This window comes from Erinaceus europaeus, chromosome 8 (genome assembly GCF_950295315.1).
Source record: "Erinaceus europaeus chromosome 8, mEriEur2.1, whole genome shotgun sequence".
Taxonomy (NCBI): domain Eukaryota; kingdom Metazoa; phylum Chordata; class Mammalia; order Eulipotyphla; family Erinaceidae; genus Erinaceus; species Erinaceus europaeus.
In genome coordinates this window covers 125,291,065-125,305,251 of record NC_080169.1, presented here as the reverse complement: position 1 = coordinate 125,305,251, position 14,187 = coordinate 125,291,065, and the positions used below count along the sequence as shown (strand labels likewise).

The 14,187-nt window shown below is 55.3% G+C and overlaps 1 protein-coding gene across 4 annotated transcripts in view; it reads right to left on the bottom strand.

The window, feature by feature from the left end:
- Nucleotides 1-13,918, bottom strand: part of NCAPG2 (non-SMC condensin II complex subunit G2) — a 74,023-nt gene extending 60,105 nt beyond the window's left edge. For 3 of the 4 annotated variants that reach the window (XR_009551269.1, XM_007537583.3, XM_060196873.1), the window contains exons 1-2: nt 13,784-13,918; nt 11,318-11,469 (exon numbers count right to left, since the gene is read on the bottom strand). Coding sequence is in view for 2 of the 4 variants with exons in the window: in XM_007537583.3 (XP_007537645.1) it covers nt 11,318-11,395 (78 nt within the window). In the remaining 2 variants the exon portion in view is untranslated. The remainder of the gene's footprint in view (nt 1-11,317; nt 11,470-13,783) is intronic. The other variant, XM_060196875.1, reaches the window with a different exon arrangement.
- Between the last annotated feature and the right edge of the window lie 269 nt (nt 13,919-14,187).

Genomic DNA, 14,187 nt, shown 5'->3' with positions numbered 1-14,187 from the left:
ACAATCTACCCGACCCACAGCAGCCCTCCACCCCTGCCACCATGACCGCAGCAGCACTGCTTCCCAGCCTCACAATCTACCCGACCCACAGCAGCCCTCCACCCCTGCCACCATGACCACAGCAGCACTGCTTCCCAGCCTCACAATCTACCCGACCCACAGCAGCCCTCCACTCCTGCCACCATGACCGCAGCAGCACTGCTTCCCAGCCTCCACCCACCCGGCCTGTTTCCCATTTCTCTTTTCTCCTCTTTTGTTCTTTCTTTCTTTCTTTCTTTCTTTTGGCCTCCAGGGTTATTGCTGGGCTCAGTGCCTGCACTACGAATCCACTGCTCCTGGAGACCATTTTTCCCCTTTTGTTGCCCATGTTGTCTATGGTTATTGTTGTAGCTGCTATTATTGTTGTTGTTGTCCCTGTCGTCATTGTTGGATAGGACAGAGAGAAATGGAGAGAGGAGGGGAAGACAGAGAGGGGGAGAGAAAGGCAGACACCTGCAGACCTGCTTCACCGCCTGGGAAGCGACTCCCTGCACGTGGGCTCGAACCGGGATCCTTAGGTGAGTGCTTGCGCTGTGCACCATGTGTGCTTAGCCCGCTGCACTACCACCCGCCCCTCTTTCACCTTTCCTTGTTGAGCTACTACTCATCTACAGGACTGTGCAATTGTCAGAGTGCAGCTTCAACCCTGATAGGTCTCAGCCGAGCACGGCAAAGTCACACGCCAAACAGAGCCTCAACCTGCTTTTCCCCAGCCCGCCCTCCTGTGGCAACCTCCGCTCAGCTGCCAGAATCCAGGAGTGGTTTGTTTTTCTTTTTCTTTCTTTCTTTCTTTCTTTCTTTCTTTCTTTCTTTCTTTCTTTCTTTCTCTTTCTTTCTTTCTTTCTTTCCTTCTTTCACTCCTTATCTTATTTTTAAGAATCATTTTAGTTTATAGAAACGTTGAAATGAAGGGGAGCAGCAGACAAATAAGGAGAAAGAGACACCTGGATCTCTGCTTCACCACTTGTGAAGCTGCCCCCACAGGAGGCGACCAAGGACTTGAACATGGGACTCTGTCCACGGGAATGTGTGTGCTCACCTGGGTTTGCCACTGTCCACCCCCTCTCGCTCTCACCTTGGTCTGCCACTGTCCACTGCCCTCTCTCTCGCACCTGGGTTTGCCACTGTCCACCACCTCTCGCTCTCACCTGGTTATGCCACTGTCCAGCTCACCACCATATACTGGGTATGCCACTGTCCAGCCCCCCTCTCTCTATATATACTGGGTGTGCACTGTCCATCCCCCCCTCTCTATATATACTGGGGATGCACTATCCAGCCCCCTCTCTATATATATACTGGGTATGCACTGTCCAGCACCCTCTCTATATATATACTGGGTATGCACTGTCCAGCACCCTCTCTATATATATACTGGGTATGCACTGTCCAGCCCCTCTCTATATATATACTGGGTATGCACTGTCCAGCCCTCTCTCTCTATATATACTGGGTATGCACTGTCCAGCCCCCTCTCTCTATATATACTGGGTATGCACTGTCCAGCCCCCTCTCTCTATATATACTGGGTATGCACTGTCCAGCCCCCTCTCTCTATATATACTGGGTATGCACTGTCCAGCCCCCTCTCTCTATATATACTGGGTATGCACTGTCCAGCCCCCCTCTCTATATATACTGGGTATGCACTGTCCAGCCCCCCTCTCTATATATACTGGGTATGCACTCTCCAGCCCCCTCTCTATATATACTGGGTATGCACTGTCCAGCCCCCCCTCTCTATATATATACTGGGTATGCACTCTCCAGCCCCCTCTCTCTATATATACTGGGTATGCACTGTCCAGCCCCCCCTCTCTATATATATACTGGGTATGCACTCTCCAGCCCCCTCTCTCTATATATACTGGGTATGCACTGTCCAGCCCCCTCTCTCTATATATACTGGGTATGCACTGTCCAGCCCCCTCTCTCTATATATACTGGGTATGCACTCTCCAGCCCCCTCTCTATATATACTGGGTATGCACTGTCCAGCCCCCCCTCTCTATATATATACTGGGTATGCACTCTCCAGCCCCCTCTCTCTATATATACTGGGTATGCACTGTCCAGCCCCCTCTCTATATATATACTGGGTATGCACTGTCCAGCCCCCTCTCTATATATACTGGGTATGCACTGTCCAGCCCCCTCTCTCTATATATATATACTGGGTATGCACTGTCTAGCCCCCTCTCTATATATATACTGGGTATGCACTGTCCAGCCCCCTCTCTCTATATATTCTGGGTATGCACTGTCCAGCCCCCTCTCTGTATATATACTGAGTATGCACTGTCCAGCCCCCCTCTCTATATATATACTGGGTATGCACTGTCCAGCCCTCTCTCTATATATATACTGGGTATGCACTGTCCAGCCCCCTCTCTCTATATATACTGGGTATGCACTGTCCAGCCCCCTCTCTATATATATATACTGGGTATGCACTGTCCAGCCCCCTCTCTATATATATACTGGGTATGCACTGTCCAGCCCCCTCTCTCTATATATACTGGGTATGCAGTGTCCAGCCCCCTCTCTCTATATATACTGGGTATGCACTGTCCAGCCCCCTCTCTCTATATATACTGGGTATGCACTGTCCAGCCCCCTCTCTCTATATATACTGGGTATGCACTGTCCAGCCCCCTCTCTCTATATATACTGGGTATGCACTGTCCAGCCCCCTCTCTCTATATATACTGGGTATGCACTGTCCAGCCCCCTCTCTCTATATATACTGGGTATGCACTGTCCAGCCCCCTCTCTATATATACTGGGTATGCACTGTCCAGCCCCCCCTCTATATATATATACTGGGTATGCACTCTCCAGCCCCCTCTCTCTATATATACTGGGTATGCACTGTCCAGCCCTCTCTCTATATATATATACTGGGTATGCACTGTCCAGCCCCCTCTCTATATATATACTGGGTATGCACTGTCCAGCCCCCTCTCTATATATACTGGGTATGCACTGTCCAGCCCCCTCTCTCTATATATACTGGGTATGCACTGTCCAGCCCCCTCTCTATATATATACTGGGTATGCACTGTCCAGCCCCCTCTCTCTATATATACTGGGTATGCACTCTCCAGCCCCCTCTCTCTATATATACTGGGTATGCACTGTCCAGCCCCCTCTCTCTATATATTCTGGGTATGCACTGTCCAGCCCCCTCTCTCTATATATACTGGGTATGCACTTTCCAGCCCCCCTCTCTCTATATATATACTGGGTATGCACTTTCCAGCCCCCCTCTCTCTATATATACTGGGTATGCACTGTCCAGCCCCCCTCTCTATATATATACTGGGTATGCACTGTCCAGCCCCCTCTCTCTATATATATACTGGGTATGCCACTGTCCAGCCCCTCTCTATATATATACTGGGTATGCACTGTCCAGCCCCTCTCTATATATATACTGGGTATGCACTGTCCAGCCCCCTCTCTATATATATATACTGGGTATGCACTGTCCAGCCCCCTCTCTATATATACTGGGTATGTACTGTCCAGCCCCCCTCTCTCTATATATACTGGGTATGCACTGTCCAGCCCCCCTCTCTATATATACTGGGTATGCACTGTCCAGCCCCGTCTCTCTATATATACTGGGTATGCACTGTCCAGCCCCCTCTCTATATATACTGGGTATGCACTGTCCAGCCCCCCTCTCTATATATATACTGGGTATGCCCTGTCCAGCCCCCTCTCTCTATATATATACTGGGTATGCACTGTCCAGCCCCCTCTCTATATATATACTGGGTATGCACTGTCCAGCCCCCTCTCTATATATATACTGGGTATGCACTGTCCAGCCCCCATCTCTCTATATATACTGGGTATGCACTGTCCAGCCCCCTCTCTATATATATACTGGGTATGCACTGTCCAGCCCCCCTCTCTCTATATATACTGGGTATGCACTGTCCAGCCCTCTCTCTATATATATACTGGGTATGCACTGTCCAGCCCTCTCTATATATATATACTGGGTATGCACTGTCCAGCCCCCCTCTATATATATACTGGGTATGCACTGTCCAGCCCCGTCTCTCTATATATACTGGGTATGCACTGTCCAGCCCCCTCTCTATATATACTGGGTATGCACTGTCCAGCCCCCTCTCTATATATATACTGGGTATGCACTGTCCAGCCCCCCTCTCTATATATATACTGGGTATGCACTGTCCAGCCCCCTCTCTATATATATACTGGGTATGCACTGTCCAGCCCCCCTCTCTATATATATACTGGGTATGCACTGTCCAGCCCCCTTCTCTCTATATATACTGGGTATGCACTGTCCAGCCCCCTCTCTCTATATATACTGGGTATGCACTGTCCAGCCCCGTCTCTCTATATATACTGGGTATGCACTGTCCAGCCCCCCTCTCTATATATATACTGGGTATGCACTGTCCAGCACCCTCTCTCTATATATACTGAGTATGCACTGTCCAGCCCCCTCTCTCTATATATATACTGGGTATGCACTGTCCAGCCCCCTCTCTATATATATACTGGGTATGCACTGTCCAGCCCCCCTCTCTATATATATACTGGGTATGCACTGTCCAGCCCCCCTCTCTATATATATACTGGGTATGCACTGTCCAGCCCCCTCTCTCTATATATACTGGGTATGCACTGTCCAGCCCCCTCTCTCTATATATACTGGGTATGCACTGTCCAGCCCCCTCTCTCTATATATACTGGGTATGCACTGTCCAGCCCCCTCTCTCTATATATATACTGGGTATGCACTGTCCAGCCCCCTCTCTCTATATATATACTGGGTATGCACTGTCCAGCCCCCCTCTCTATATATATACTGGGTATGCACTGTCCAGCCCCCCTCTCTATATATATACTGGGTATGCACTGTCCAGCCCCCTCTCTCTATATATATACTGGGTATGCACTGTCCAGCCCCCCTCTCTATATATATACTGGGTATGCACTGTCCAGCCCCCTCTCTCTATATATACTGGGTATGCACTGTCCAGCCCCCATCTCTATATATATACTGGGTATGCACTGTCCAGCCCCCCTCTCTATATATACTGGGTATGCACTGTCCAGCCCCCTCTCTATATATATACTGGGTATGCACTGTCCAGCACCCTCTCTCTATATATACTGAGTATGCACTGTCCAGCCCCCTCTCTCTATATATATACTGGGTATGCACTGTCCAGCCCCCTCTCTATATATATACTGGGTATGCACTGTCCAGCCCCCCTCTCTATATATATACTGGGTATGCACTGTCCAGCCCCCTCTCTATATATATACTGGGTATGCACTGTCCAGCCCCCTCTCTATATATATACTGGGTATGCACTGTCCAGCCCCCTCTCTCTATATATACTGGGTATGCACTGTCCAGCCCCCTCTCTCTATATATATACTGGGTATGCACTGTCCAGCCCCCTCTCTCTATATATATACTGGGTATGCACTGTCCAGCCCCCTCTCTATATATATACTGGGTATGCACTGTCCAGCCCCCCTCTCTATATATATACTGGGTATGCACTGTCCAGCCCCCCTCTCTATATATATACTGGGTATGCACTGTCCAGCCCCCCTCTCTATATATATACTGGGTATGCACTGTCCAGCCCCCTCTCTCTATATATACTGGGTATGCACTGTCCAGCCCCTCTCTATATATATACTGGGTATGCACTGTCCAGCCCCCTCTCTATATATATACTGGGTATGCACTGTCCAGCCCCCTCTCTATATATATACTGGGTATGCACTGTCCAGCCCCCCTCTCTATATATATACTGGGTATGCACTGTCCAGCCCCCTCTCTATATATATACTGGGTATGCACTGTCCAGCCCCCTCTCTCTATATATACTGGGTATCCACTGTCCAGCCCCCTCTCTCTATATATATACTGGGTATGCACTGTCCAGCCCCCTCTCTCTATATATATACTGGGTATGCACTGTCCAGCCCCCTCTCTATATATATACTGGGTATGCACTGTCCAGCCCCCCTCTCTATATATATACTGGGTATGCACTGTCCAGCCCCCCTCTCTATATATATACTGGGTATGCACTGTCCAGCCCCCTCTCTCTATATATATACTGGGTATGCACTGTCCAGCCCCCTCTCTCAATATATATACTGGGTATGCACTGTCCAGCCCCCCTCTCTCTATATATACTGGGTATGCACTGTCCAGCCCCCTCTCTCTATATATACTGGGTATGCACTGTCCAGCCCCTCTCTATATATATACTGGGTATGCACTGTCCAGCCCCCTCTCTCTATATATACTGGGTATGTACTGTCCAGCCCCCTCTCTATATATATACTGAGTATGCACTGTCCAGCCCCCCTCTCTATATATATACTGGGTATGCACTGTCCAGCCCCCTCTCTATATATATACTGGGTATGCACTGTCCAGCCCCCTCTCTATATATATACTGGGTATGCACTGTCCAGCCCCCTCTCTCTATATATACTGGGTATGCACTGTCCAGCCCCCCTCTCTATATATATACTGGGTATGCACTGTCCAGCCCCCCTCTCTATATATACTGGGTATGCACTGTCCAGCCCCCTCTCTATATATATACTGGGTATGCACTGTCCAGCCCCCCTCTCTATATATATACTGGGTATGCACTGTCCAGCCCCCTCTCTATATATATACTGGGTATGCACTGTCCAGCCCCCTCTCTATATATATACTGGGTATGCACTGTCCAGCCCCCCTCTCTATATATATACTGGGTATGCACTGTCCAGCCCCCCTCTCTATATATATACTGGGTATGCACTGTCCAGCCCCCCTCTCTATATATATACTGGGTATGCACTGTCCAGCCCCCTCTCTATATATATACTGGGTATGCACTGTCCAGCCCCCTCTCTCTATATATACTGGGTATGCACTGTCCAGCCCCCTCTCTATATATATACTGGGTATGCACTGTCCAGCCCCCCTCTCTATATATATACTGGGTATGCACTGTCCAGCCCCCTCTCTATATATATACTGGGTATGCACTGTCCAGCCCCCTCTCTATATATATACTGGGTATGCACTGTCCAGCCCCCTCTCTATATATATACTGGGTATGCACTGTCCAGCCCCCTCTCTCTATATATACTGGATATGCACTGTCCAGCCCCCTCTCTCTATATATACTGGGTATGCACTGTCCAGCCCCCTCTCTCTATATATACTGGGTATGCACTGTCCAGCCCCCTCTCTCTATATATACTGGGTATGCACTGTCCAGCCCCCTCTCTCTATATATACTGGGTATGCACTGTCCAGCCCCCTCTCTCTATATATACTGGGTATGCACTGTCCAGCCCCCTCTCTCTATATATACTGGGTATGCACTGTCCAGCCCCCTCTCTATATATATACTGGGTATGCACTGTCCAGCCCCCTCTCTATATATATACTGGGTATGCACTGTCCAGCCCCCCTCTCTATATATATACTGGGTATGCACTGTCCAGCCCCCTCTCTATATATATACTGGGTATGCACTGTCCAGCCCCCTCTCTATATATATACTGGGTATGCACTGTCCAGCCCCCTCTCTATATATATACTGGGTATGCACTGTCCAGCCCCCTCTCTCTATATATACTGGATATGCACTGTCCAGCCCCCTCTCTCTATATATACTGGGTATGCACTGTCCAGCCCCCTCTCTCTATATATACTGGGTATGCACTGTCCAGCCCCCTCTCTCTATATATACTGGGTATGCACTGTCCAGCCCCCTCTCTCTATATATACTGGGTATGCACTGTCCAGCCCCCTCTCTCTATATATACTGGGTATGCACTGTCCAGCCCCCTCTCTCTATATATACTGGGTATGCACTGTCCAGCCCCCTCTCTATATATATACTGGGTATGCACTGTCCAGCCCCTTCCTCTCTCTCCCTTTTTTCCTCCCCCCCAACTATCTTTCTACCAGAGCCCTGCTGCTCTGGTTTATGGTGGTGCAGGGGATTGAACCTGGGACCTTTGAGGCCTCCGGCATGAGAATTTCTCTGCATGACATTATGCTATCTACCCCACCTCTTCCTTCCTTCCTTCCTTCCTTCCATCCATCTTTACACTTACCACCATCTGTCCATCCTTAATACTTGCCACCAGAATTATCTCTGGGAATTGGTGCTGACACTACAAATATCCTGCTCCTGGTGGCCATTTTTCTTTTTCATTTTTGTTTGGTAAGACACACCGAAATTGAGAGGGAGGGAGCTATAGAGAGGGAGACAGAGAGACACCCGCCTTCCTGCTTCACTACTCGTGGGACCTCCCCTGCTGGTGTGGACCGGGGCCTCGAACCCCTGTCCTCCAGCCCTTCAGCATGGTGACGTGTGCATCAATGGGGTGAACTACTGCTGGCCCTACCCCGCTTCTTTATTTCTCTTTTACAATTTGAAATGTTTTAATGAATCTTTTATTGTCACATACATTAGTGCATTTTATGATTCAATATATTACCATCTTTTCCTGTTTACATATAAATTCTGAAGCTCCAACTGATACCAAGTGCATAAACTATCCATCTGAAGATAAAAACAGTGTTAGGACATGATTCCACATTTAAACTCGGAAGGACTTTAATCTGCCATTTCTTTACTTCTATACTCTAGGAGAGAGTGAATCACCTCAAACTTGCCTTTTTCCTCCTGCCTTGTTCTAATCAGCAAGGCTCCTTGTCAACACTCTACAGAGGCCTTGGGGATCTGACCCCAAGACAATGGAAACAAGTAAAGATGATCAGGCATGAGGCTGCCACTCAGGGGCCCTGGGCTTGATCTGCGGCACCAAAGCGAGCTGATGATAAGCAGATGGGGCCACGTCCAAGTAAAGAACTTCTGTAAGGCAGAGATGAAACATCACAAAAACTAAACAGCCTACTGACCAACCAGGTAGATGACAAGGGCTTCACCTTAAAATACAAAGAACTCAGGGAACATCAAGAAAAGCAGACCGATCTGAATAAACACGTCTTCAAAACAGACCGACGGCGGCCAGCAGGTGGCACTGAGCCGGCAGTTCAGAGCCTGACGCGGACACCAGGCGCCCAGAGGGGTCCTGCTGCTGAGTGCTCACTGGCAAACCTCTTCTCTCAAAAGCCACCGGGAGCCCTCACCACCGTCAGGGAGGCACAGCTGAAGCAGCGAGATGCCTGCTGCCTCAGAAAGACGAGCTGGGCGAGGCTCACGGGAGGCCGCCACCGCAAGGTGACGAGAAACCTGTTGGGGGACACGGGAGAGGGAACCCTCACCCCCGCTGGGGAGGGTGAGCTGTGCAGCCTCCACAGAACACTGCCTGCAGGTTCCTCCACATGAAGAGAGGCCTCCAGGCCCGCGATCTTGATCTCGCCTCTGGGCACTTCCCTCCCGTCCTGAAAACCCGGCACTTGCAACAACAGCGTGCACGGCACGGCCACAGCGGCACGGGGCAGCAGGGGTGCAGGGGTGCCGGGCCCGGCAGACCGGCCGTGCTGAGGGGCCGCACACACCGGAAAGCTAGTTCTCCTCAGGCGGCCCCCGGGAAAGCGCCACCCCCGGCCGTCCCGGCCTCCCGAGTGCATCTCACGACCCAACCAATGCCGGTGTCTCCGTCTCCGAGGACTGAACCAGGCTCCCAGACGCCCCGGCCAGGACAACGTCCCAAAGGACGTTTCGTCACGCCGGGCCCCACATGGCCGGTCTGTTTAGGCTCTGAGTCGGTACTAACTGCGCACCACCAGTCCACTCTACTGTGTGCTCAGTCAGCACCACCAGTCCGGCCTGCTGTGTGCTCAGTCAGCACCACCAGTCCGGCCTGCTGTGTGCTCAGTCAGCACCACCAGTCCGGCCTGCTGTGTGCTCAGTCAGCACCACCAGTTCGGCCTGCTGTGTGCTCAGTCAGCACCACGGCAGGAGACTGAGGGCGCTGCTCTTCCGTGATCGGACCGGACCTCATACGAGCTACTCCTGCAGAAGCGGGCCATCACGGCCCCTGTGAGTTCGTGCTGACGGTCTGAGGTCACAGGATGTGTGTATGACAAGACCCCACTTCCTCGGGTGTCGCTAGCAGCAAAGCTGCGAGGTTCTCTCTGGCTCCCTGCCACCACCTCCTTGGTTTCCGCGGCTGGGTGGCTGGCGGCAAGCGGGCGTGGCCCCAGGCTGACGCGGCAGGCAGGCAGGCACACTGGGGGGTTCTCGGGCATCTGCTGCAGGTCCCCTTTGTCCTCACAGAGACCACCCCACACCTTCCTGGGACTCATCTGTCCCCCTGAAGTGAGGATGCCAGATTTCGCTCCGTGCCCCAAATCTCCTTCCGGGCTTCAAGCTTCCCAGGCACGACCGCCACGCAGCCCAGCCCTACTTGAACACCCGGGCCTCTGGATGGCACCCCCCAGTCAGAGCCCAGCGGTCCTCACCCCCTCAGTGGCCCATGTTCAGCATCAGAGAGCCGCCGCCCACCGGCCACCCACCCTCTGCTGCCGCTTCCTCTCTTCCGCGCACACGGCCCGGACATCCTAACAGCAAAGCCCGCGTTCCTGCCTGTGTCCTCTGCCCTCCTCCTGGCCCCGCACTCACACACTCCACCTCTCCCGAGCACCTGCGCGGCCTTCCCGCCTGTCTCTCCTAGACCTCGGCTTCCCTGGCCCTGCCTCAGGAAGGGGGCGTTGCAGCTGGGCCTGGGGCTTCCCGCCTGGACCCGAAAGACCGCCCAGGGCAAAACAGCCATCTTCCTCACGCCCACGCAGGGAGCCGTCAGCAGAGGAGGACCGTGCGTGGCACACAGCACCCTTGCAGCAGAGGAGGCCACAACAGAGCTGCCCGCTCCAGAGGCTGTGAGGTGGGACGAGGGTCTGCTTGTGCAAGGCCCAAACCACGGAGGCACCTCCCAAAACTCTTCCCTCATCTTCTTCAGCAGATGCTGGTCTCTGAGGATTCGCTGAGGGGATCGTATTTCACTTTTAAATAAGATTGATTGACTTCACTTTTAGTTTTTTATAAGCCAGTATAGAGAGGGAAGGCGGAGACAGAGAGCGGGAGGGAGAGGCCTGCAGCACCCATGAAGCTCCCTCTGCAGGTGGGGGCTGAGGGCTGGACCCTGGGCTTGAACCTGGGCCCCGGTGCACGGTCGTGTGTGTGCTCCACCCAGTGTGCCACGCCTGGTGTGACCTGAACGCAGTTTTAGGTTAACAGTCAAAATCACAGAAAATAGAACCGAGCAGAGAACTCACATCAAGCTGAATGAACTGCAGAAAGTCCCCGATCAGCTCCTTAGACACGGCCTGCACAAAAGTCTCGCGTTTCTCCATGACTGAGGAAACCGTCTGCACGCGCCTCTACTCCAGAACTCTCCCGGGAACTCGCGCCCGCGAAGTCATCTTTCCTGCGGCACAAGGTTTGCTAAGAGCACCATCAGGAGCCGGGAGGACCCGCAGCCACTGGGGCGACGGCTCCCACGCAAAGCACGCTAGGTGCCCGGCGGGCGTCTCCGCTACGAGCCCAGGACGGCGGGCTCCCGGAGCCCCACCACCGCCGTGCCTGGTGCCGTCCACAGTACCCGGTGGCTGCCCAAGGCCCCGGCCCCTCGGCCGGCCCCCTTTCTGGAGCAGAGGGAGCGACACGGGCTGCTCTTGTCTTGTCGCTCTCCCCAGAAGCGCCCTTCCTCCACCGTGTGGCTTGCGTGGCGCTGGGGTCCCCAGGGAGCTCGTTAGGCTGGCCCCAGACGCCCGGTGCCCGGGCTCCTCCCACCGGAGGGCATGGGGCTGGCGCCAGCTGCTCACCCTGCCCCCGCCTTCCCGCCACAGCACCCGGTGCAGCTGGAGCAACGGGAGGCCTCCACCTTGGGAGACGCTGCAGAACCTGGGTGCAGCTGGGCGCTAGGGGCTGCTGTGGCGTGGGGCGCACTGGCGCCTCCATCTCTGCTTCACCCGGCCTCGTGGGCGAGGTGGGAGGACCCACTCTGCCCACCTTTTCAAAGGGGGGAGAAGAGGAGGGAGCACGGCCCCACCAGCAGGCACCAGTCCCCAGGGCAGAGGGCGGCCCTGCTCCCTTCCAGAGCCAGTCACCCAGCAGCCACTGGGGTGCCCCCCACATGTGCCCAGGGTGCCCAGCACTGTCCTGCATCGTCCCCTTGCACTGACACCCTATCACTGGACAGTGTCCCTAGGGCTTGGGGCGCTGTCCCCAAGACGCCCCCAGTGTCCCCAAGACGCCCCCAGTGTCCCCAAGACGCCCCCAGCGTCCCCAAGACGCCCCAGCATCCCCAAGATGCCCCCAGCGTCCCCAAGACGCCCCCAGTGTCCCCAAGACGACCTCAGCGTCAACAAGACGCCCTCAGCATCCCCAAGACGCCCTCAGCGTCCCCAAGATGCCCCCAGCGTCCCCAAGATGCCCCCAGTGTCCCCAAGATGCCCCCAGAGTCCCCAAGATGCCCCCAGCGTCCCCAAGATGCCCCCAGCGTCCCCAAGACGCCCCAGCATCCCCAAGATGCCCCCAGCGTCCCCAAGACGCCCCCAGTGTCCCCAAGATGACCTCAGCGTGAACAAGACGCCCTCAGTGTCCCCAAGACGCCCTCAGCGTCCCCAAGATGCCCTCAGCGTCCCCAAGATGCCCCCAGTGTCCCCAAGATGCCCCCAGCGTCCCCAAGATGCCTCCAGCGTCCACAAGACGCCCCCAGCGTCCCCAAGATGCCCTCAGTGTCCCCAAGACGCCCCCAGTGTCCCCAAGACGCCCCCAGTGTCCCCAAGACGCCCCCAGCGTCCCCAAGACGCCCTCAGCGTCCCCAAGATGCCCCCAGCGTCCCCAAGACGCCCTCAGTGTCAAGAAGCCCTCAGTGTCCCCAAGATGCCCTCAGCATCCCCAAGATGCCCACAGTATCCCCAAGATGCCCCCAAGATGTCCCCAGTGTCCCCAAGATGCCCCCAGCATCCCCAAATGCCCCCAGCATCCCCAAGATGACCTCAGTGTCCCCAAGATGCCCCAGTGTCCCCAAGATGCCCCCAGCGTCCCCAAGATGCCCCCAGCGTCCCCAAGATGCCCTCAGCGTCCCCAAGATGCCCCAAGCATCCCCAAGATGCCCTCAGTGTCCCCAAGATGCCCCCAGTGTCCCCAGGACGCCCCCAGCGTCCCCAAGATGACCTCAGCATCCCCAAGACGCCACCAGCATCCCCAAGATGCCCCCAGCGTCCCCAAGATGCCCCCAGCGTCCCCAGGACGCCCCCGGTGGCCTCAAGATGCGACCAGTGTTGACAGGTTGGCCCCCAGTGTCCTGATCCTGTCGCCCAGATGCCAGGCCGGGAGTTCTCCACCCTCTCCCGGCACCCCTGTCCCCCGGCACCCCCGTCCCCGGGTCTCCCCGCCCCCGGCACCCCTGTCTGTCCCCGGGTCTCCCCGCCCCCGGCACCCCTGTCTGTCCCCGGGTCTCCCCGCCCGCCCCCCGCACCCCGCCCCGGGCCGACTCCGCCCAAGCCCTCGCCTCTGCCTCCAGCCCGCGGACCACAGGCACAGGGTCGGGGGACGCCCCCTCAAGGGTCGGCCGGGGTCGGGGGTCAGGGGTCAGCCCACCGGCCCCGGTCGGGGCTGTCACCGGGTGTCACCCGTCCGCGCGCGCGGCCCTGTCACCGCGGCCTCCCGCCGCCTCCCGCCACGGCCGGGCCCGGGGCTCGGACGACTGGACAGCCGCCGCCCGCCGCGCTCACCTCAGGCCCTGCCGCGCCGCGGTTCCCGCCACTCCGCCAAACCCCGACTTTCAAACGCGCCCGCCCGCGCCGCGCATCCGCCCGCCTCGCGTCAGCACGTAGACTCTCGCGATACCGGGCCCGGGAGGGGCCACACCCACAACCCGCCTACCCACAGGCTACGTCGGCGCCCCGGCCCCGCCCACAGGCTGTGCTTCCGGGAGTCGGCCCCACCCCCACGCCCTGCGTCGGCGCCCCGGCCCCGCCCACAAACCTTGTACCGCGCTCTGGCCACGCCCACAAGGCTGCGGTATTCCGGTCTAGCCCCGCCCCGCGACTGGCCCCGCCCCCGGAGTTGTCTCTGGTCCCAGGCCTTCAGAAACTATCTTTAAAAACAAGTCTTTTTGGGGAGTCAGGCGGTAGCG